We start from the raw sequence: 24,382 nt of genomic DNA on the forward strand, positions 1-24,382 counted from the left end.
CATAATCAATACAACCAGCCAATAACACCCCTCCCCCCCAAACAACACATCTTAAAAGGGCATAGGAGCCAGCAATGCTTCTGCATACCACTTGATGGAAGCTGCGGGAGTAGGAGAGAGCTCCTGTGCTTGGGTCCCGCTTGCTGGCTTCCCATAAAGGGCATCTGATCAGCCCATCTGATCAGCCAGCGTGAAAACAGGATACTGGACTAGATGGGCCTTCTTTGGCCTGACTCAGCAGAGATCTGTTGTGATAGCAGAGCCTCCATGCCCAGGCACAGTCTACCTCTGAATACCAGCTGATGGGGAACAGCAACTGGAGAGGGGCTGTTACACTCAGGCCCTGCTTGTGGACTTCCCTTTGGGGGATCTGGTTGTCAACTGTGAGAAAGGGACACTGGACTAGATGGGCCATTGGCCTGACCCCGCAGTCAGGCTTTTCTCCCAGGTCCTCTGACGGCCCTCTTCCCTTCACAGCTGACCGACTTGCAAGCGGACAGCGAGGAGAGCCAGCGTGCCCTGCAGACGCTGAAGAAGAAGTGCCAGCGGCTGACGGCCGAGCTGCAGGACACCAAGCTGCACTTGGAAGGCCAGCAAGGCCGCAATCACGAGCTGGAGAAGAAGCAGCGCAGGTGAGAGGCGGGTGGCGGGGAGGGCCTTGAGCCAGTCGCCGGGTAGGAGTGGGAAGAGCCTTACCAGACCCCCAAGGCCTGCCGACTGCAGCAGGGTGCGGAAGAGCAGCCCACTGGTGCTGGTGGCAGAGCCCGTTGCAGAACGGTGCCAATTCCCCGTTGCCCCTTCCTGGCCGCAGGCTGTGGCGGCCTCCATGTGCAAAGTACAGATCTATTCTTAGCACAAATCAGGAATTCCAGCAGGGGCTTTTTAGGGAAGGGGCTTTGGGTGTGGGAGGCCTCTTTCTGCTGTTGCTGTGGCTTTGTTTGCTTATTTGGAATGTTTCTCACATCCGTCACTATGACACTCAAAATAGCATGCAGTGCGGGGGGGGGGGGGAGTGTCAAGGTGGTCTCCCCCCTCCAGGTACTGACTGGGCCCAGACCTTCAACAAGGTGGCGTCACCATCTGACCTGAGAACGTGTCCAGGGACCTAATGTGAAACAATCTGGGAGTCAGAAACCCATGCTTCATCTACTTCAGATCATTTTATTTGTTTGTTGGAGCTCAAGGTGGTGCACACACTTTCCCCCCCCCCTCCCCATTTTAGTCTTGTGAAGTAGGCTGGGCTGAGAGATAGGGACTGGCCCAAAGTCACCCAGTGGGGTTCACGGCCAAGGGAAGATTTGAACCCTGGTCCCGCAGGTCCATGTTCAGGATTCTAACCACCGCACCACATTGCCTCTTCCATCCAGCTGATCCGCTGATAGAGCCCAGTTGACTTTCTGTTCAGTCTGGTTCTGTAGGAACACATTTCTCACGTCCCCTTGTAGCATCTGCCTGCGGGTGTGTTGGTGCAAGCACAGCTCAGCAATGCAGCCCATGAAGTCCGGTCCTAGGTCCCTTAACCTTCGCCCAGGGTTGTGTAATTTTAATTATTGGGTGGAATTCAGCATTGTGCTAATTTGACTGTCAAGAACAGGCACCCCCAAACTTCGGCCCTCCAGATGTTTTGGACTACAATTCCCATCATCCCCGACCACTGGTCCTGTTAGCTAGGGACCATGGGAGTTGTAGGCCAAAACATCTGGAGGGCCGCAGTTTGGGGATGCCTGGTCAAGAACATAAGAAGAACCTGCTGGATCAGGCCAATGGCCCACCTAGTCCAGTATCCTGTCCTCCAGTGGCCGACCAGAAGCCTGTGGGAAAGCTGCAAGCAGGACCTGAGCACCAGAGCGATCTCCCTGTGGTTTCTAGCAACTGGTGTTCAGAAGCATTGCTGCCTACCCAGCCATGGAGGCAGAGCAGAACCATCCTGGCTAGTAGCCTTTGATGGCCCTCTCCTCCTCCACGAAATGGTCTAATCCTCTTTTAAAGCTGTCGTCTAAGTTGGTGGCCATCGCTGCCTCCTTTGCGAGTGAGTTCCACAGTTTAACTATGTGCAGGTTTCTCTGCTCCTTCCCCAGGAGAAACCCCACCCCCAGTTTAGCTTGCCACCCGCAGGAGTCCCATCGCAGAGTGTCCCTTCCTGTGCGGAAGGTGCCAGCTGTGTGTCTGTGGGTGCTACTGCCTTGCACCTGTGTGTTGCAGAGGTTCACCTAACTTTCCTACCCCCCCCCCCAATTCTGCATCTCATTTCACGGCTCAGCTTTGTAGGGGCAGAATGGCCAGAGAAGGCAGCCTGTGTGTCCCCTCCCCAGACCCCTTCCACTGCTGTTTGCTGCAAATCCAGGTAGTGCCATCTAATGATGAGCAATTGAGAAGTTGTCTGGAGAGCCGTTAGCATCAGAGCCTGGACTGTGCCCTCCATCCTTCTCCCCCCACCCTCTCCTTTCCTCGCCATCTCCTCTCCCATTACGAGACTCTGCTCACTTTTTTTTCCTCCTAAGGAAAAAAAAATGTTATTAAGCAGTGGAGACGCTTTCATCTCATTATGGTAATGATCACACGGCAGAAAGAGAGAGGAAGAAAAGAGAGAGACCCAGCGAGTGAGAGAATCAACCTAATTAATTTCAATTTCCGAAGAGCAGAGCCCGCGTTAATGCCGCTATTTATTACTCGGCGCGAAGAAGAATGGGGATTAGTTGACTGGACGTTTAACATGGGTCACTAAATAAACGGGCGACACTGATGTTTTGCCACGGAGCCAAGGATAGAAATTGGAGAGGAGCTTGCGCCGGCTCCGCTGTGGCTTTCTCCCACCCTGCAAGAGAGGGTCCCCTGGGTGGCTCTAGTCAATGGGGTTCACACACACCGTGGGGTTCACCTGAAGCCCCAAATACCAGGCATCTGAGTTTGGTTGACTCTGTTGCATGGCTGGCAGAGGGAATAAAAGAGTTCTGCTGCCTCAGGCCAAGGCTGCACGTCATCCAGCGTTCTGGGTTCCAGCTGTGGCTAGTCCTGGGAAGCCCACAAGTGGGGCAGGAGGAGCAACAGGCCCTCTCGTGGTCTTTACCTCCAGCATCTATGGTGATGCTGCTTTTTGTTTTAAGGCCACTTCCTAGCCCAACTTACCCTGTGTTACCTTCACAACAAACCTACAAGCTTGTTAGGTGGGGACAGTCTCTCTCCCTGTCCCTCTCTGGCCGAGCAGGGATTTGAACTCAGGGCTTCCCTGATTTGATCTGTAACTATGCTGCGCCACCCATAAACATCAGAAGAGTCCTGCTAGGTGAGGCCAAAGGGAGCCCCATCTAGCCCAGCATCCTGTGGTCTGCTAGATTTCCCAGGGGGGGAGCCTGAAAGCAGGACCTGAGCACAACAGCGCCTTCCCCACTTGGGATTCCCAGCAGAAATACTGCTTCCAAAAGTGGCATTGTGGCAGGTATCCATCCATATCCTTAGCCTCCTCCGTGAGGCTCTGGTCCTGCTTCGGGACTTTCCTTTGGGGCACCTGGTTGGCCACTGTGAGAACAAGATGCTAGGCTAGCTGGGCCTCTGAAGACTGTGTGTGCATGTGCATGCTTGGTAGCCCTCCTTTCGTGTGCAGGCTTTTTCATCTTCATTGACTTTTCTGCTCGCTGTCTCTCTGCCAGGAAGCCCTTAACCCCACCTTCCCACACACCTTGCATCCTCCACACCTCTCTTAATTTCCCCCCAGCTCCCCGACAATAACAGGCAGGATCTTTCGATTAGCAATTCAAGGAAGGCACCGGGGAGGATTCTCTGCAATTTGCTCCCTGCTTTGCGGCTCTTCTGGTGGAAATTAAAGGCTTGTAAACAGAGGAGTTGAGAGGCCCCCAGCTGAGAGCAGGTTTAAAGCAGAGGGGTGGGGGGGGGAAGGCTCTTGGCAGGGGACCCAGCTAGCGGGTGGCAGGCGGGTGGCAGGCAGAAGCTTCAAGAGGGAGGCAGGGGGGCTGGAAGGAGGCGAAACGAGCTCTTCATGGCCGTGCCTGAGCTATCGAGGCTGCAGGTTGATTTCAAAACAGTGAGCTGGGAGCAGGCTTGCCTCCAGATCCACCCATCGGTCAGGTCTTCTGCCGTGCAATCAGTTCAATAGCAAGTGCAGAATTCAGCTTTTATGAGGAAACCCTTTAATTTCCCCCCTTCTATTTTTTATTGAGCTAACATCACTAACAACACACACACACACACACACACACACACACACACACACACACACACACACACACACCAGGCTGGTACAATAAAAGTAAAAGTCTGAGTATGCTTTTAAACATGGGATAAAATAAAACCCATTAGTGTTATTGGTGGGATGAATCTTAGAGAGCAATAATATCATATATTATTGAATCAACCAAATCCATTGATAAGCAGAGGGAGGTGACGGACCGTGTTCTTCCTTATTGACATATGTAATAAAAGCAAAGCAGACCCCTGCAATTTCTTTCTTTTTTGAAACATTTCCCCCTGGAAGCGCATAGCTTGTGGGTTGAGCTTTTTCTAATAAAGCAAGTTCCCATACTTCGGGATGCCATAAATAAATACTGGCCTGGTTCAGATCTCTCCGGAAACAAGCCATTGTGGTTCTAGCACCCATCAAAAATGGAAGTATTAGCAGTTCATTAAAAACAACTTTTTAAAAAGCAAAATTCTTGCTTTTCCGGCTGCTGGGATAAGGTCAGATGCAGGTGAGCAGCTCCCAAACCGACTTTCTCCGTTTATGGATTGGGCCTGAACGAGCTTCTTTTGGCAAGGGCCCTGCTTCAAGGACAGGCACCATCATGCTCCCGATTTAAGAACATAAGAAGGGCCTGCTGGATCAGGCCAGTGGCCCATCTAGTCCAGCATCTTGTTGTCACCAGATGCCCCACAGGGAAACCTGCAAGCAGGATCTGAGCATCACAGCGATCTCCCTTCCTGCGGTTTCCAGCAACTGGCATTCAAGAAGCAGTGCTGCCTCCAACTGTGGGGGCAGATAGACCCCCCCCTCTCCATGAATTTGTCTTATCCTCTTTTAAAGCCACCCAAGTTGTTGGCCCTCACTGCCTCCTGTGGAGGGGAGTTCCATAGTTCAATGTTAATAGTTGTGATGTTCTTGGGAGCAGGGTGGAGCCCTGGGGCCTCCCAGCCTCTTTCCCTTACCTAGTAGTAGCAGTTCCCAGCTGGACTTCATTATGGAGTGCTGAGACTCTTCCATGTCCTGCCACCATCTGAGCCACAGTTTGTGGGAATGTGGAGCAAGACCTTCACTGGCGCACAGGCCCTGGAAGTCTTGCTTAAACTCTGCCCTCCCATCCTTCAGAAAACACAACCACAATTGCTCTGTTAAATTAGACCTGCTCTTGTTTTTGCCTTGTCCCCAGAGTTTTCTTAATGGTGCTGCTGCGTTGCTTTTAGTGAAGTTGTTCTTGGTTCTTAATTTCAGTTTATTGTTTGTGTTTTTTAAATGACGTTTGAGAGAGCTGCTTCGACGGACACCCTCCCCACTCCACAGCAATGTATACATATTTATATTAGTTTAAACAGGCAGCAGATGGAGTTGCACTAAGGAGTGGAGGAAGGCAGCTGTTGCTGCAGCCCAGGTGGCAGAGGGAGCAGGCTTGGTATCCTCAGCCAGCGGAACACAGACTCTGAGTTGCACACGGGTCTCTCTCGCCCACAGGTTTGACAGCGAGCTCTCACAAGCCCACGAAGAGGCCCATCGCGAGAAGCTGGGCCGGGAGAAGCTGGGGCGCGAGAAGGACATGCTCATCGCCGAGGTGTTCAGCCTCAAGCAGCAGCTTGAGGTGGGTGCTCTGTCCTGCAGCGTTGAAAACTGAACCCCCCCCCAAAAAAAAATCCCAAAAAGGAAATGGGGAGCTAGCATTGCATGCATAAGGCCCCAGATTTAGTCACGGAATCATAGACTTATAGAGTTGGAAGCGGACCCCTCAAGGATTGTCTAGCCCCGGCATCCCCAAACTGCGGCCCTCCAGATGTTTTGGCCTACAACTCCCATGATCCCTAGCTAACAGGACCAGTGATCGGGGGAGATGGGAATTGTAGTCCAAAACATGTGTAGGGCCAAAGTTTGGGGGTGCCTGCTCTAGTCCAACCCCCGGCAATGCAGGAATCTCAACTAAGGCATCCTGGACCGATGGTCCTACTACCTCTGCTTAAAACCCCCCAGTGAAGGAGAGTCCACCACCTGCAGGGGAAATCCACTCCAGTGTTGGAAAGTTCTTCCTAATGTTTAGCCGGAATCTCCTTTCTTGTCCCATGAGTCCCCAACAGTGTCTCTGAGCAGGGCTGGTGGAGCCACTGAGGGCCATAGAGCCACTGCTGGTCAGTGTCACCAGCCCTGAGTATGATGGAAGAATGGTCTGGTTTGAGGAATGGCTGCACCTTAGCAGTGCAACATCTTCCTTGTGTGCGGGAAGCCCAAGGTCCCATTCCTGATGTCTCTGCGGATGACGGGAAGCCAGTCCACAGATGATACCAAGCTAGATGGACCAATGGTCCGACTCCGTATGAGGCAACTTCCTGTGTTCCTAGGGAAGGCTGGGAAAGGGCCTTGCTGGAGCTCCCCCTCAGCCGTGTGGCTTCTGGTGTCTTCAGCCCAGCAAGGGTCCTTCCCTAAGCTCTGTGCTCTGAAGGAAAACTCTCCCTCCACTTCCACCCAACAGCCATTTCTTGGGGCTTTTGAGCTTCCCTGCCGCACACTTAAGCATTCCTTCCCCACTTCCCTCCCTCCCCAGGAGAAGGAGTCCAGCATCACCAGCGTCACCCAGAAGGTGGAGTCCCTGGAGGCCGAGCTGCAGGACCTCTCTTCCCAGGAGTCCAAGGATGAGGCGTCTCTGGCCAAGGTCCGGAAGCAGCTCCGGGACCTGGAGGCCAAGGCCAAAGACCAGGAGGAGGAGCTGGATGAGCAGGCAGGCACCATCCAGATGTTGGAGCAGGTAAGGCCTGGTCCGGGCGGGGCCTCCTCCTCCTCTTCTCCTCTCTCTCTGCCGGCTCTGGCTCTGCCGGTTTTCTGGGTGTGCCGGTTTCACAGGGGCGTGTGGGCCGTCCCGTCCTCTTCCCTTCGCACACCTGAGCTGCTGCTGCTGCCACCGTGATTCTTCTCCTGCTGCGGCTCCAGTTCAGCTGGTTGGAGCCGAGGCAGCTGGCCCCGGGAGAGGGAGAGGCGTCTGCCCTTGCGAATCTGGAAGGTGCCAACAGGCAGGCAGACGCAGCCATGCAGGCTGCGGAGGCAGCGGCAGCAAGGCGAGTAAGTAATTGCTTTCAGAGCCATTGATCTGGAGGGCTGCTGTGCTCCCCAAGCGCCGGAGCTTTGTGCGCCAGCCTGGCTTGCAGCTCAATGCCCAGCTGCTCCCAGTGTGGCCTTGCCCCAGCGTGAGCCGAGCAGAGGGAGAAAGATGGCAGCGGCTGGCAAAACAAGCCCGATCAAGGCGAGAGCCAACAGCAGCCTTTCTGCCTCTTGGTTGGTGGTGGCAGCGGCTGGTGGGCCTTTCAGTCCCACCAGCTAAATGAAAGAGCTTTTTAAGCATGATAGAGTACAGGTGGTGCTGATGGGACTGGCGAGGTTGCGCCGAGCTACTTGAGATAACTCTCTCTCTAGAAAGAGTGTATATATCACAGGGCAGTGGAGGGTGGATGGCAAGGGGCTGGTGAGCTGGGCGAGCACATAGAATCATAGGATTGTCGAGTTGGAAAAGGAACCTGAGGGTCTTCTAGTCTGACCCCCCTTGCAATGCAGGAATCACAGCTCAATAATCCCTGGGAGGTGGCCATCCAGCCTGTTTAAAAGCCTCTGGGCACCACTTTCCGATGGAGTCCATTCTACTGTTGACTTTGGTTAGTTTTTCCTCCTTGCTTGTAATTTGAATACATTCCTTGAGATCCTCACCTCTAGAGCAGCAGAAAATGAACTTGCTCCGTCTTCCCTGTGACAGCTATTTCTAGGGGCTAGGCCAGGCATCCCCAAACTTCGGCCCTCCAGATGTTTTGGACTACAATTCCCATCATCCCTGACCACTGGTCCTGTTAGCTAGGGATCATGGGAGTTGTAGTCCAAAACATCTGGAGGGCCGCAGTTTGGGGATGCCTGGGCTAGGCCCCTGCTCACTCCATTCATCAACTACCCCTGCCATTCCCCACTGCATTAACACCCTAGAGCAGGATTTTCCAAATTTGGGTCTTCAGCTGCTACAATTCCCATCATCCCTGACCACTGGTCCTGCTAGCTAGGGATGATGGGAATTGTAGTCCAGTAGCAGGTGGAGACCCAAGTTTGGGAAACCCTGCCCTAGAGCTTCCCCTTTTCTTTATGCAAATCCAGGATTGCCATGGGGCAATTCTACTAATCAGGGTGCATGATGACAGCCTTGCATTTTTATGTATATAGGAAAATATACATATTGATGACCGAAAATGACAAAGGCAAAGGCTGGCAGTTAGCTTTCCAGCAGGGCCAAGTTGAGATGTGTTGAATGGTCTCTGCCTCCCCTGCTTACTGCATGGGCAGTGGGCTTGGGTCATGTCCCCCCAAACTGAAGCATAGAATTGTAGAGTTGGAAAGGATCACAAGGATCATCTAGTCCATCCCCCTGAATGGCAGCAATTTTGGGGCTAACATGGGGCTCGAACCCCTGACCCTGAGATTAAGAGTCTCATGCTCTACTGGCTGAGTTTTCCCAGCAGTCCTGTTTTCACTATTATTTCTATTTATTATACTTATATATCCCCCTTTCCTCCAAATACTTCGACTTCTAACAGCAGGAGACTGAACTTGGAAATCTGTTTGAGATCTGGCAGGGAGGCCACAAAGGGTTTGCAAGTTCTTGAGCCTTTGCTGCTGAGCTGGCCGCGTGGCTCTGCCTTTGACCTCTGGACCCAAAGGACTTGGCTCCTGGTCTGTTCAGGGTGCTAGTCCCTGTTGTGTGCTGGGCTGTGTGTGAAGTGGCATGGCTCAGTGACCAGAGAGATAATGGATGCTGTGCTCCAGCCGCAGGTTAGGAACCCTTGCTTTAAGAGAAACCTGGGGTTCCTCTCTGAACACCAGTTGCTGGGAATTGCAGTTTGGGAGAGTTTCTGTTGCGCTCATGTCCCGCTTGTGAGGTTCCCACTGGGGCAGCTGGCTGGCCCCTGTGAGAACAGGAGGCTGGATGAGGTGGGCCATAAGCAGGCTGTTCTTATGGTTGTAGCCCACCTTAATACTATTCAGAGTAAACCCATTGAAATTAATAGACATGACTAACTTAAGGTATTAATTTCAATGGGCCTGCTCCAAGATAAAAAGTAGTTAGATGCAGCCCTTATGGGGTACATTATTTAAAATCCGATTTATATTTCTTACGAACCTCAAAATGAGCTCTGTTGCATCAAGCCAGCATTCTGCCGGCTTGAGCACAACAGCATCCTGCCCTCCTGCGGTTCCCAGCACAGGGAGGGACAGAGCTGGGTTTCCCGGCAAATAGGTCCTTTGGGCGTCTCATTGGTTCCTTCTCCCCCTACCCTTCAGGCCAAACTCCGGTTGGAGATGGAGATGGAGAGGCTGCGGCAGACGCACTCCAAGGAAGTGGAGAGCCGTGATGAGGAGGTGGAGGAGATCAGGCAGTCCTGCCAGAAGAAGGTGAGAAAGGCTGTGGGTGGTTTCACAAGCCCTTTAGGAGCCAGAGAACCCTGGCTTGTATCCCAATACAGTTCTCTCATATATATAGAGAAAGAGAGAGTGAGAGAGAGAGAGAGAGAAAGAAAGAAAGAGAGAGTAAAGTCATACTGTATTCAGAACTCAAAAACATCACTCCCCACCAACGGCAGCCATAGACCCTCCACCCACCCCTTCCCTAGAGAGTTTAATGTCATCCACACATCAAAAGCATATTCATAGTACTTGGTTACAGCAGGAACAATCAGATTAAAGTAAAGGAGAAAGGATTTCGGGCTTGCCAGCAATGAAGTAGGATGTGTCCAAGGTCTTAGAAGTTGAAATAGGGCACTCTAAAGCACTTCCTTGATGCCTTGGTGATCCAGGCATAAAAAATGCTGCAGACAAGTGTCTGCCAAAAGCAAGAGATAAAAGAGATTCAAGACACACACTGGCCAAGTGTCAGGCTTGTATTGGGTTGGAATTCGGTTATTACCACCTCGTCTATTCACACATTCAGTAAAGGAGTTACCAACTCAGTTTTAATCTGACAAGGCCCCTCAAAACCAATAGACCCAAATTAGCCACCGACCATTGTTTTCGGTGGGTAGGAGTAGCACTGGATACGAGCCCCTGGGTTGCTGAGGCTTTTCCGTGAGACTTCCCTTACACACCCCTATAAGTAACGGGGGCACTTGCTGCCATGTGAAGCCCCTTCTGGGTGTCTGCTGGGCCCTGCTTCTTCCTCATCACAGCAAGGCCTTGAAATGAAATATGCTGCTTCCTGGGAGCTGCAGGGGATCGGCCTCTGTTCCCAATTAGCAGGGCAGGAGCCCAAGCTCCAGGGTGACTGTGGCGCAAGGCCTTTCCCCCTCCCAACCGTTTCCTGGTTCTGCCTTCCTGCTACATACCAGGCAGCTGTTTAACACCCCCGCCCTCCGTCGCCTTAGAACAAGGCACACACAGATGGAAAACATTAGAACATAATTGCAGCACTTTGCATGTATATAGTACTGCATTTTGCACATATATAAACCATCTCAGCGATCCTTAAGAACACTCTGGTCAGTGTAATTCTCCTTGGCTGCAGAGAAGGGTGAAGGGAGGCAGAGGTTGGGAACATGCTTTGCCCTGGAGGAAGCATTTCAATCGGGGGCTTCCTGGCTGAGAGTCAAGGTGCATCTCTCTTTCTCTCTGAAAATTAATAAATCATGAAATTTCACACTTGGAGGACAAGTCAATACCGGGAAGCATTCAGCTCCTGAGGGAAGCAGAAAACGAGGATGTTTGCAGAATGATTCCATCTGAGTGTGTTATGGCGGTTTTCCTGAAGCTGAGGGGCCATTAAGGTCTTTTGGGGAACGCCCTCGTTCAAGAGGGCCCTTCTCACCACCACCACCAGCTCTGATTCTACCCTTTTCAAGAAGCTAGGTATGGATTTTGCCTTCAGGTCATCAGCACGGCTGAGTTTTCAATTCATTTAGCAAAGCCTCTCTGCCTGACTCTGGAGTTGAGAGACAGAGACAGAGACCTTGGTTTGGAAAAACCAAGCTGTGAGCCAGGGAGCCCCTCAACTGAAACCCTTTCCTCCTGAAATCCCGGAGAGCCGCTGTCAGTCATTTTACTGATTGATTGATTGATTGATTTTAAACACACACACACACACACAGAGAGAGAGAGAGAGAGAGAGAGAGAGCGCAACTTAGCAGCAAACACTGTTTTGGTGTCAGGTAAAGATTTAACCTCCCCCCCCTGGTCTTTAGTGGACTGAGATGATTCTAGTCTTAGTAGTTGTTGTGGAGGTAACAAGGTCTTGTTGTCTATACCACACCCACCTGTCAGTCACTTGTCAGATCAGCTGCCTCTTATCTGAGCACTGGCTGCTGTGGTTGGAGATAAAGAGTCTCTTCTTTCCAATTGAAGGGTTGTAACCAGCTAAGTTCTACTCAGAGTAGATACATGGAAATGAATGCACCTAATTAACCTAATGGCCATTAGCTGTTGCATGCCACCCACAGTGTTTTTATATGATCCATTTCTTTCTTTTTCACTATGGTATAATATGTTTATGCTTTTAAATGTCAGTGGCTCGGAGACTAACAAGTGACTAATAAACTTAATAAATAATAATAAAAGTATTAGGAGGCTGCTGAATAAGCTGAAGCAAAATTTGAATCCGGGCCAGGCTGTGGAGCTGGTTTTCCATGCCACGGTTCTGTCCTGGAACACGCAAAGTACGAATAGTTTGCAGAGAGTGCCTTGGACCACAGGCAGAGTGCATTTATTTCACCCCTGAAACATCTGGGAGGAGAGGTCCACACTTTCAGAGAGATTGCAACCCAAGAAGGCTGGGGTCTCCTACTTCCTTCCCTCTCTCCCCCCCTTTAGATACAAAGTGCTAATGATGGCTGAGAAGGACTCAGGCCTCTGTGCAGCTTTGATTGATAGTTTTTTGCCCATCCAGTCCTCCTGCCTTTGGTCTCTCTGTCCAGCCAAACCCTTCCTGCCCTGACTAGTGTGATCAGTCACTCTTCCCCCACAGCGTGATTTCCTCTCTGCCTACGTTGATCCCATTAGCCGAGTGACACAGCCCTGGCCGGCACGAACCTGCAATTATCTAAATGAACATTTTTCTGAGCTAGCTCCTCTTGAGAGCCTGCTGCAGGCAAGCAGCTCTTAGTCAAGGTCCTGTGTGCAGGGGATGCAGCTGGGGAAATTGTTAGGCCTCCTCTCCAGGGGGTGGTCTGCTTCCCACATGGCTGGGGCCCAGGGTCACTAAGGGGCCCTCCACCTTGGCTGTGAGGGGGCCTCCCCTCATAATGCTGCCCATTGTCTTTCCATCCCTCCATTCATACACCAAGGAATTACAAATTCTGAAATGTTTTGAACTTTTGTGTTCATGTGACATTCTGTTCCCTGAGGACATGGAAGCAGGACTTGTTTCCACCTTGCTGTGCTTTTTTAAGCTTCCAAGGGGAATAGAAGTCACGTCTGTGCTATAAAGTGCCATGATACCACTTTAAACCATCCTGGCTTCCCCCAAAGAATTCTGGGAGCTGTAGTTTGTTAAGGCTGCCGGGAGTCATTAGGAAGGCCCCCTATTCCTCCCTTGGAGAGCTACACGGAGCTGGAAATGATCCCCAGGCTGCCAGCAGCAGCAGCAGCCTCCCCAGGTCCACCAAGGAAGACCCCCTCAGGACCCCTCTGCTTGCTTTGTGTACCCCACAGCTGAAGCAGATGGAGATGCAGCTGGAGGAGGAGTATGAGGAGAAGCAGAAGGTTCTGCGGGAGAAGAGGGACCTGGAAGGGAAACTGTCGGCTGTCAGCGACCAGGTATGGATGGTGGCGGCAGCAGCAGCAGCAGGGGAAGAGAGGGTGGGCGAGGGCTGCTGTAGGACGACCACCTCTTGTCTTTCCCCCTTACATCTCTCCTCTTCCTTCGCACAACCCTCCAGGTCAGCCAGCGGGACTTTGAGACGGAGAAGCGGCTGCGCAAGGATCTGAAGCGTACCAAGGCCCTCCTGGCCGACGCTCAGGTCATGCTTGACCACCTGAAGAACAACGCGCCCAGCAAGCGGGAGATTGCACAGCTGAAGAACCAGGTGCTGGGAGAGGGGGCTGGGAATGGGGGTGGCGTGGGGGGAGCAGGTAGAGAAATGAATGAAACTATCGGGAGGGTAGACAATAGACAGTAGACTCAGTAGACGATACTGAGCTGGATGGACCCAACAGTCCTGTGCAACTGTTGGCCCTGCAGAGGTTTTCATCATTCTCCACTCAGGCCGGATCTTGTTTATTATTTATTTCATAAAATTTATATACAGTGGTGCCTCGCTAGATGAAATTAATTAGTTCCATGGGTCAATTCGTGTAACAAATTTTCCGTCTAGCGAGTCCCAGTTTCCCATAGGAATGCATTGAAACTTAAGCAATGCGTTCCTATAGGCTCTGGGGGACTGGCAGTGGCATGCAACGGGGCTTCGGAGACGGTCTCCGGAGCCCCGTCCGATGCCGGCTGTGTGCAAGGTGGTGGGGGGAGAAGCTCTCTTCTCCCAGCCACCACCTTGCCTGCCTCCCCCGACATGGAGCGCAACTTTGGAGGTCTCCAAAGTTGCGCTCCGTGCCGGCTGTGTGCGGCGAGAGGCGACGGTGGGGGAAGACCTTTTCCCGCCGCTGCCGCCTCTCACCTGCCTCCCCCGACACGGAACGCAACTTCGGAGGTCTCTGAAGTTGCGCTCCGTGCCGGGGGTGCGGGGCGAGACGCGGTGGCAGGGGAAGACCTTGTCCCGCCGCCGCCTCTCGCCTGCCTCCCCCGGCACGTAGCGCAACTTCGGAGACCTCTGAAGTTGCGCTCCATGCTGGGGATGTGGTGCGAGAGGCGGCGGCGGGGGGGCGGAGCCGAATCGCAGCAGGCACTGCTTGCCCCCGCCTGTCTTCCCTGAGCCAAGGGGAAGACAGGCGGGGGCAGCCACTGCACCGCCGCGTTTCGGCTCCATCCCCCCTGGCAAAGGAAGATTAGCTGTCAGCTTCCCGCGCTGACAGCTGATCTTCCTTTGCCGCTTTCTATGGCCTGCTTCGTAAGACGAAGCGGCGGTCATAGAAAATTTTGTCGTCTTACGAATGCCTCGCGCAACGCAAAACTCTTTCGTCTAGCGAGTTTTTCGTTGTGTGAGGCATTCGTAAAGCGAGGCACCACTGTACTGCTTTAGGAATAAACTAGATGCGGTTCACAAAAACAGATAAAATAATTATCACCCCCCAAAAAATTCCAGCTGTAATTTAAAACATATGGAAAGCTGAAACCACAGTATAATTGACTAAAACAAAATAAAACTCCTACAAGTTTTCTGAACATCTGGCCATAGGCCATGCTTGGTTTTTGCAGGGTCCCTGCAAGGCAGGCTCTTGGTTTTTAGTGCCTGGCAAGACCTCAAAACACCACCACCTCAGGAGGCAGAACCAGGCCTGGACACCCCAGGGGAATAATAACACTGTTTTATTACTAAGTGCATTGATACCCTTTTCTCCTAAGTTGGGATACAAGGCAGCTTACAACATTTAGAAGCATCAGTTATAAAATACAAAGTAATAGAAACAAGCTACAGTAGTTAAAAACAATAATTAGGGTACATCAGGAAATGCTTAGGGCCAGCAGTCAAAATACACTTTGCCCTGACGGGAGCTCAGTGGCCAGCCTCATCTGTGCCTTAGTTTTCAAAGGCCTGCCTAAAAAGGAAGATCTTAGCCTGCCAGCAGAAGGTTAGCAAGGAGGGAATTCCGCAATAGGGGAGCAGCCACAGGAAAGGCTCCTTGTCCCTTGTGTCACCACCAGCCATGTCTCTCTTGTTCGCGGGACCGAAAGAAGGTGCTCCCCTGAGGATCTTAGCACCCAGGCAGGCTCCTAGAGGAAGAGACACTCTTTCAGGTAGCCTGGGCCCAAGCCGCAGAGCAGAGAGATTGGGGTGGAAGGCTGACAGGCGAGGTTTGGGAGGGAGTGGCTGTCGTCCTAATTGTCGCTACCCCCTTGGGCTATGGGGGCTCTTGCTGCAGTTGGAGGAGTCAGAGTTCACGTGTGCGGCTGCTGTCAAGGCTCGCAAGTCCATGGAGGTGGAGATCGAGGACCTGCACCTGCAGATAGATGACCTCTCCAAGGCCAAGGGAGCGGTAAGCACCCCGAACCACCATCACTTCCCACTAATTTAAATCATCCTTTGTGCTATGCGGTCTGGCACATCAGTGGCCTCTGATCATTGACGCCTTCATTTCTTCAAATCATGTTCCCTATTCTACCTTTCCCCCACCCAACTAGGATGCTCAGAAGTACAAAAACTGCCTGCAGGTTTGGGTGTGGTTTCTTGGGGGTGGCACGGGCACTAGCCAATCGATGCCAAGCACAGCTGGGTTCCCCGTCCACCTTGCAGACCCAGTTTTCAGAGCTTGGCCCCTGGGGAGGCGAAGCTGCCTTTTGGATTGAACTGAGCAAGGGCCCCTTCCAACCCGACTTCATTGCTCTCAGGATGTGACCCTCTGCCTTCAGTGTCATCTCCTCCAAAGCTGGTCTGCAAGAGACCGTGCTGCCGCCTCCCCAGCGAACGAGAGCAGAGAGAGGTGTGTGCACCTGCCATCACTTGCCAGCCTTTGAGTTAAGAGAGTTCCCAGCTCTAGTTTGCGGGATCCTTCTAGCAGGGGATGGAACCTTAGGAATCCTTAGACACCAGCTCACCCTTCGCTCCTTAACCTCTCCTCCCCGCCCTCCAGCTGGAAGAGCAGCTGAGCCGTTTGCAGCGGGAGAAGAACGAGGTGCAGAGCCGTCTGGAAGAGGATCAGGAGGACATGAACGAGCTCATGAAGAAGCACAAGGCGGCTGTCGCTCAGGTGAGCCCCTCCCCCACCACTACCACTGCCCCAGTTTTGCAGATGCTTTCACTGCATCCTCTCTGCCCACCCCACACAGAAACCCCCTCCCCTAGCCATCACCTCAGAGAGATTCATAGGAGTTTGATTGTAACTCCTGCAAACAGCAGTCGTGGTTGCTAAACACTATAGGAACAAATTATAGGTGGTCATTATAGGAACAACTGTTTAGAAATTGGCGACTGAGTTTTGATTTCCCTCTTCCCTCCCTGTCCCTTTTACTTTGCATATTGTGGTTTTTTGTTTTTGTTTTAAGATTGTAAGCCTGAGGGTAGGGACTGTCCTGTTTCAATTGTATTGTTTGTTGGTTTTGTCTAGCCAAAGGCATTGCAAAATGCACAAAACAGAATAAAACATATTATTACACAGCTAAAATAATCATTAGCTAGAGATGATAAGTTAAATTCTTCAGGGGAGCTGGCAGGAGACTCTTAGCAGAATGTCAGGGTGGTGGTGGTGGTGGTGGTGGTGGAAATCTCTGGGACTCAGCTTGGCCAGCACTGGCTTCTAAATCCTCTGTTCTCTCCAGGCCTCCCGGGACCTGGCCCAGATCAATGACCTTCAGTCGCAGCTGGAGGAAGCCCACAAAGAGAAGCAGGAGCTCCAGGAGAAGGTAGGCACTGGAGGGAGGGGTGGGTTTTTTTTGGGGGGGGAGTCAGCTGCCCCTCTTCCTCTTCAGCCCACGCAAGGCTGTGCTTCCCTGAGTGACAGCCCCTTCCTTCTTCCTTTCCAGCTACAAGGCCTCCAGAGCCAGCTGGAGTTTGTTGAGCAGTCCATGGTAGACAAGTCCCTGGTCAGCAGGCAGGAGGCCAAGATCCGCGAGCTGGAGACGCGGCTGGAGTTCGAGAGGACGCAAGTGAAGCGCCTCGAGGTGAGGAATCTGGAGCCAGGCCGAGGGTTTTCTGGAGCCGGGAGGCATGCAGAGGAGCATCCTTAGCAGCAGGGGTTTGCTTAGTGCGGTGGAGTTGGTCGTAGGCGAGCGGGGTCTGGGCTAGCAGACCCTAGGAGGCAAAATATCTCCCCAGGGCAGCTCAGACCTGGCTCCAAGAGGTTTGCTTCTTGCTGGGCTCTCATTCCCTCAGATGGCGCTGGGGCAAAGCTGAGTGGGCTGCTCTCTTGGAGTCAGATTATCTGGAACAGAACAGAGTCTTGGGTTCGGAGCTGCCCCTGTAAGTGGGAAGAAGTGCTTAAAAGTCCATGGAGAACTTTTAACTATCACATCAGATAGATTCCAAGGGAGTCTTTAGTCTTTAGAGAGTCTCCAGTCACCATTGTCCTTTCTGGATGCCGTGCTCAATTCCTTCCCTCTCTCTCCCCCCCCCACCCCCAATCCAGAGCTGTGCTCATTCCTCAAGTTAGGAAGTGGTGCTTTGTGCTACGTTGTTTGGGCTAAAGTGCAAAACCACCAAGAACAAGACATACATCTCCTGCAACTGCTTGTGGAGAGGGGGATGCACCCAGCATGCAAATTGCCACGTCTCCTCTTTTTAAAATGCAAGAAAGTAGAGCCCTGCTCTTTCCCCAGCGGAGTATTTTAAAAGGAAAGCATTGATTTCTACAGGCACAGAACTCTCCGCAGCTGCCGTGGTGGGTACATGTGTGTACCGCCTTCTGGTTCCCATGTGAGAAATGCCTGCCCCCCTAACTCACGCCTCTTCCTCCTCGGTCTTTGATGAGTGAAAAACTTGTCCCCCCCTCCCCCTATTGGCTCAGATGCTGTGATGTCACAGCATGTGCACAAGCATTCTAATGCCTTGAGGTGGGAGGGAGCCATTTTCAGGGAAGCAGATTGGCTGGGGTGGGTGGGAACCTGCGCGAGACAAAAGGGCAGCAGAAAGAATGGTGGGAGGTGCAAAATTCAAAGCATCTGTGGGCTGCAAGAGCCCCGGAGAGCAGAGAGAGCGAAAGAGAGAGATGTGTTTGGTCTGTGAATTACAAATAAGCAGCCTCCTGCTGTCCTCTTCCCCCATAGCCCTGGCCTCAGCCGGCAAGTAAATCTCCTGCTCCTGCCCCCCACGTCCTTGGCCCTACAAATGCCACCTTGGGGAGGCCGGTCTCTGTCTCTCGGCTTCTGCTTGCACCTGCTAAGTGCCCTGCTTGATATTCTACCGCCGCAGCTCCTTTTTCCTCCGAGGGAGCTGAGAAGCTTTAGAGTTCCCTCTTAATATTTCTGTGCCATTATTCGCTTCCCCCTTCTCTTCCTCCCCTCTCCACACCCCCTCCCCACCCCAGCCCCATAAATATGCAGGGGACGGCACTCGGCTGCCTTGAAAGGATGGAATCTATTTTTCTCCCTACATTACATGCTGTAATTACTTCACACAAAGTTAAATCTATTTTTCCAATTCACCAAAGCCCCCCTGATTATTCTACCCACGCCTGGGGAAAAAAGTTTCTCTCTCTCTCTCTCTCTCTCTCTCTCTCTCTCTCTCTCTCTCTCTCTGGCGCAACTCCTCAGCCGCCCCCCCCCCGCTCTTTCCTCCACTCTCTCCCTCCCCCTCGAGCCAGTTCTTCCTCCCACCCCCCCTCATGTAAATTCATAGTGCCGGGTTCGTTTGTTCCATTAGTGCTCGGCGGGGAGCGATTGGGCAACGCTTATTCCTGAGCTCCGGCCCCGGTAATTGCCGCTGTCTGCTGCCATTATGTGCAGCAGATGAATATTGATGCACCAGCCCTTGCACGTTGCTGCTGCCTCATCTTCACCTGCCATGGAGCAGGGAGACGGTGGGGGGGGGGTACCTTCACCCCTTCTCAAGGGTGGAGAGGTCAGGGAGGTGCCTCGTTTCGACTTGTTTTGGTGCTATCCTGATGCCAGCCTCCAGCGAACTGTAAGAACATAAGGAGAATCTGCTGGATCAGGCCAAAGGGGACCCATCTAGTCCAGCTTTCTCTTTTCTCAGTGGCAATGCAGGTGCCTGTTATGGGAAACCCACAAGCAGAGCACAAGCACAAGAGCTGTCTTCCCTCCAGTGGCTTCCAGCAACTGGTATTCAGGAGCATCATAGCCTCCAAGGGTGGAGGCAGAGCTTAGCCATTGTGGCTAGTAGCCATCGATAGCCCTCTCTCTCCTCCATGAATCTGTCCATTTCCCAGGCCATCCAAGCTGGTGGCCATCACTGCCTCCTGTGGGAGCAGGTTCCATAGTTCAACCATGCGCTGCGTGAAGGACTATATCCTACCTCCACTGCCTCTGAATACCAGTTTCTGTGAATCACAGGTAGAGTGCTCTTGTGCTTGGATCTTGCTTGGGGGCTCCTCACTGGAGCATCTGGTTGGCCAAGAGGCTGGAGTAGATTGCCCCCCCCCCCATTGGCCTGATCCGGCAGGACTCTTGTAAAGGGAGTAGTCTTAACTCTCCCTAAAATTGGCTACTGGTCACGATGGTTATTTTCTCCTCCGCTGTTGGGGGCATTAATGCCTTCCCATTGGGGCATCTGGCTGGCCACTGTGAGAACAGAGTTCTGGACTATATGGACCCCCCATTGGCCTGATCCAACAGGTCTGTTCTGATGTTCTTATAAAGGATTAGACAAATCCACAGATGGGAATAAGGTTATCAGGGCTGTGTTCTGCCTCCACTGTTACCAGGTGGCATTAATGGCTCTGAATACCAGTTTCTGGGGAGATAGCGCTGCTGCTGTGCTCAGGTCTGCCTTGTGGGCTTCCCATTGCGGGCATCTGTTTGGCCATTGGGAGAAGAGGATGCTGGACTAGACGGTCCCTCTTTGGCCTGATCTAGCTGCAGCCAGGCTCCTCTTCTCCCCCTGGGACCCCAAAGAGCTGCTGTCAGTCAGCGTAGACAACACTGGGCTAAATGCCCCCAGTAGCCTAACCTGGAATAAAAGACCTCTTTCTCCCCTTGCCCGCCCTCCCCAGAGCTTGGCCACCCGCCTGAAGGAGAACATGGAGAAGCTGACGGAGGAACGCGACCAGCGCACAGCGGCTGAGAACAGGGAGAAGGAGCAGAACAAGCGGTTGCAGCGCCAGCTGCGGGACACCAAGGAGGAGATGGCTGAGCTGGCAAAGAAGGAGGCAGAGGCCAGCCGCAAGAAGCACGAACTGGTAGGGAGGGGGAAGCGTGTGTGTGGCTTTTTTTGGACGCCCGCCTTGCCCATTTCATTGCTGGAACAGAGTTGCGGAGTAGTAGGGGTGGAAGGTACCCTAAGGGGGCATCTAATCCAACCCCCTGCAATGCAGGAATCACAGCTAAAGGATCACTGGCAGGTGACCATCTGGCTTCTCCTTAAAACCATCCCATGAAGGAGAGTCGGCTACCTTCCAAGGGAGTCCGTTGCGCTAGGAAACAGGTCTCACTGTCAGAAAGTTCTTCCTAATGTTAAGTCGGATCTCCTTTCTTGTCATTTGAATCCGTTGGTTCGGGTCCTTCTCTCTGGAGCAGCAGAAAACAAGCTTGCTCCATCTTCCATGTGACGGACCTTTAGATATTTGAAGATGGCTATCCCATCACCTCTCAGTCTTCTCCAGGCTAAACAGATCCACCTCCCCATAAGGCTTGCTTTCCAGGCGCTTCATCATCTTGGCCACCCTCCTCTGCACACCTTCCAGCTTGTCAATATCCTCCCTAAACAGAAGTGGACCCTCGGCTGCTCTACACCTGGTGCAGCCCCCTCCATTCATTAGACCCCTCTTGGCTTCTCAAGGCTCACCATGAACCCTCTTCCTGCTCCACCCATTCTCTCAAAGGCAGGTTTTTCACCGCCCTCCCTCTCCTTCCCTCCCTGCTCTGTGTATTTTTTATTCTAGCTAGCACCCCTGGCAGAGTCCACCAACCAGAGCCGAATGCAAGGTAGTTGTGGGGGAGGTGGGGCAGAGCCAGGTGCAAACTGGAGGGTGTGGGATGGAGCCGATCCCTTCCACTGTCCCCCCAACTGGGCTAAGACGTCTACGCAAGTGCAAATTTATGTCCAAGTTAATTGCAGGGTTAAGAATTTCCAGCAGTGTTTTGAGAACCAGAAATGAACTTGCAGGCGTTCCATCTAAAAGAGAAGCCTCTCCTGCTTCCTCCACCTCCTTCCAGCCTTTCCTGGCTTTCTTCATTTTGGCAGGCTAATTTAGGAGTGGGAAGGAGAAACACACCATTGTTGTTAAATGGTTGGGAGTCAGAAATCCTTGAGATAGAAAGGACCTCCTTCACCCAGCGCAACTGTGGAGCTCCCTTCCTCAGGAGGCAGTGATGGCCATCAACTTGAATGGCTTCAAGAGGGGATTGGACACATTAATGGAGGGGGAGAGGGCTATTGATGGCTCCTAGCCATTATGCCTCTGCCCTGCCTCCACAGTGGGAGGCAGCAGTGTTTCTGAATACCAGTTGCTGGAAACAGCAGGAGGGGAGAGTTGCTCTTGCCTTTGAATCTGCTTGCAGGGTTCCCCATAGGCATCTGGTTGGCCACTGTGAGAACAGAAGACTGGACTAGATGGGCCATGGGCTTGATCCAACAGGCTGTTCTTACATTCTCGGAGAAATATTGCAGAGATCTAACTGGTTTCTTCCTCCACCCCCTGTTCTTGGGTGCACATTGGTTAGGGCAAGACCCTTGGCTTCACCATTGCTCCATGCAAACTGACGGAGCCCCACCCTGCTGGGACACCCCTGCAGGAACACTTGCTAGGGATGGGCAAGAGGTTTGCCTCCCCCCACTACTACTTATCCAGACCAGAGAGCTGGGTTGCCAGCAGCAGCAGCAACATGGACCACTTGCGAGTGTGGGGGAGAGCGGCACAGCGGGATCCGCAAGGTCCCTGTTACCCTCCCAGAGTCATTCTCTCTTCTCTCCTCCTTTCCCAGGAGATGGATCTGGAGAGCTTAGAAGCTGCGAACCAGAGCTTGCAGTCAGACCTGAAGCTGGCCTTCAAGCGGATCGGTGACCTGCAGGCTGCCATCGAGGACGAGATGGAGAGTGACGACAACGAGGAACTCATCAACAGGTAGGCGATGGGGGGGGGGGAGCAGCCGCATGAGCTCTCCTTCTAGGCATCGCTGCGTAGCCCTCGCCTCGCATAAGACCATTAAGCAAAACCCTCTTGCCAGGGTGGGTAACCTGCAGGCATCATGCAGCTCCTGCCATTTCAGGCCGGGGGGGGGGCACCATGTTCTCCACCATGGGCCCAAGGCCTTCCTCCTAGCATGGTGTCCTCTTTACAAAGAGGTGGCCAGGCAGTTGCCTCTGCAAAGCTCCCAAGCAGGACGTGGGACAGCCAGAGGTAGACTGCCCATGGACACAGAGGCTCCGTGGAGCGAATATCACCAATGGTTGTGGAATAAACCCATCTTCCGAACACCTTTTAAGCAACCTGAGATTAGCAAGTTACTTTGGGCTGTAAGTCACTTTGGGTTGCCCTGGGCAAGGTAAAGCGAGTAACAAAATCAGATGATGATGATTAAATCCTCAACAGATTTTGATAATGTAATTACACACACACACACACAAAAATAGTTGTTATTGGGGAAAACAATAACAGCTATTTTATTTAGTGTGTAATTGACTCAATAACATTATATGGGTAGCATCCAACTCAAGAGTAGACCCCTTGAAATCAATGGGCCCAAGTTAGCCATGCCCATTAATTTCACTGGGTCTACACTGAGTTGGATGCAACCCATATAATGTTATTGAGTCAATATGAATTGTTTTCCGTGGGCCTGCTCTTCAGGAGGGCTGGAATTGGCTACAACCAGGTATCTCCAGCCCTGCTCATTGCGCCCTTGCAGTTCCCATCAAAAACTATTGCAGAGAGCAGTTGAAAGAGATGGGCATGTTTAGCCTGCAGAAGAGGGGAGTGAGAGGAGGTATGGTGGCCATCTTCAAATATCTAAGGGTCTGCCACATGGAAGGTGGAGCAAGATTGTTTTTCTGCTGCTCCCAAGAGGAGGACCCAAACCAATGGGTTCAAATGACAAGAAATGAGATTCTGACTAAACATCAGGAAGAACTTTCTGACGGTAAGAGCTGTTTTACAGTGGAATGGTCTACCTCAAAAGGGGGTGGACTCTGCTTTGTTGGAGGCTTTCAAACAGAGGTTGCATGTCAGGAAGTCTTTAGCTGGGATTCCTGCATTGCAGGGGGTTGGCCTGGATGTCCCTCAGGTCCCTTTCAACTCTACGATTCTATGAGCGAGTCCCCCTGTCACGCTCTTCTCTCCCCAGCTACGCTTCTCGTTTCTGGTTGCCCACCTTCCCTTCTCCCTCGTCCTTGTCCCACCTTCCTGTGGTGTTTATTTTGCCTGTTTTCTCCCTCTCCCATTCCCCCCTCCCTCCCTCCCCCCGTTCTCCAGTTTGCAGGACATGGTGACAAAGTTCCAGAAGCGCAGGAATAAGCTGTGAGGATGAGTTTCTCTCCCTTGGTTTCTAGTAACCTCTTTGTTACTCCTAACCTCAAGCATGCCATGGAGGGGAGGTGGGGGGGCCACAGGGCCTCCCCCACCCCCCACAATGTAGTTGCATGCCCCCCTTCCTTGCGTGCGCAATGGCCTGGTATGCTCTAACTGTGTTTGCTGTGTCCCAAATGGGAAACTAATCGTAGGATTTGGGGGGGGGATTTGTGTGTGAAGAAGGGGTTGCTGGGTCAAGCCTTGCTTGGTTTCTGATCCTGGAGGGGGAGAGTATTGTCTGTCTATTTATTTATTTATTTATTTATTTATTTATTTATTTATTTATTTATTTCCTGCCTTCTACCCAGAGCTGGGCTACATCTGCCCCCCCCCCAAGAGATAAAGTAAGATTCTAGTCCTCAGGGCAGCAGAAGCTCCCAGGTTGATCACCCAGAGAAGCAGTGCTCTCATTGGTGCTGATTCGGGGTGAGATTGTGGCCATTTGGGGAAATATCTTGCCTGAAATCCCATGAGTGCTTGTGGAACACACAAGGCGGCAGAGCAGGACACACTGCTTCTGACAGCCCTCATTCTGAAAAAAGGGTTGATTTAAACAGGAGCAAAGGAAGCCGTCATAATTTTGTTATAGCCAGTTCCATCGAGCTCAGTATTGTCTACACTGACTGGCACAGCCCTCCAGGGTTTCATGCAGCAAGTCTTCTTTCTCCCAGCCCTACGTGGAGATGCCAGTGGCGCAAGGGACCTTCAGCAGGCAAAGCCAGATGCTCTCTGCCGCAGAGATACAGTCCTCCTCCAGTTCTTTCCTTCAGTTCTCCCTCCCAGTTCTTTCGTTGGGTCACCGGTTGTTATGGTCAATTCTGGTGATTCTCCCAGTGGGCACACCTGTCCAAGTGCCGCCCCCCCCCCCCCGTGGGCAGTGGGTGCGTTGAGGATCCAGCACACCAGCTCTACTGGCTTTACACACACAACGGTTTT

General features: G+C 52.4%; 1 protein-coding gene across 14 annotated transcripts in view; it reads left to right on the forward strand.

Annotated features, from left to right (window-relative positions):
- The window catches only part of MYO18A (myosin XVIIIA), a 141,814-nt gene that overhangs the window by 101,850 nt on the left and 15,582 nt on the right, over positions 1-24,382 (forward strand). For 11 of the 14 annotated variants that reach the window (XM_035139736.3, XM_088657898.1, XM_088657901.1 and 8 more), the window contains 13 exons: positions 478-632; positions 5,678-5,801; positions 6,753-6,953; positions 9,518-9,628; positions 12,872-12,976; positions 13,099-13,245; positions 15,194-15,307; positions 15,902-16,018; positions 16,587-16,670; positions 16,791-16,928; positions 19,934-20,119; positions 21,864-22,003; positions 23,351-23,395. In XM_035139736.3, the coding sequence (XP_034995627.2) occupies positions 478-632; positions 5,678-5,801; positions 6,753-6,953; positions 9,518-9,628; positions 12,872-12,976; positions 13,099-13,245; positions 15,194-15,307; positions 15,902-16,018; positions 16,587-16,670; positions 16,791-16,928; positions 19,934-20,119; positions 21,864-22,003; positions 23,351-23,395 (1,667 nt within the window). The remainder of the gene's footprint in view (positions 1-477; positions 633-5,677; positions 5,802-6,752; positions 6,954-9,517; positions 9,629-12,871; positions 12,977-13,098; positions 13,246-15,193; positions 15,308-15,901; positions 16,019-16,586; positions 16,671-16,790; positions 16,929-19,933; positions 20,120-21,863; positions 22,004-23,350; positions 23,396-24,382) is intronic. The other 3 variants (XM_035139745.3, XM_088657896.1, XM_088657900.1) reach the window with 1 other exon arrangement.

The sequence above is a fragment of the Zootoca vivipara genome, chromosome 14 (assembly GCF_965207765.1).
Source record: "Zootoca vivipara chromosome 14, rZooViv2.hap1.1, whole genome shotgun sequence".
In the NCBI taxonomy this organism is placed as follows: Eukaryota; Metazoa; Chordata; class Lepidosauria; order Squamata; family Lacertidae; genus Zootoca; species Zootoca vivipara.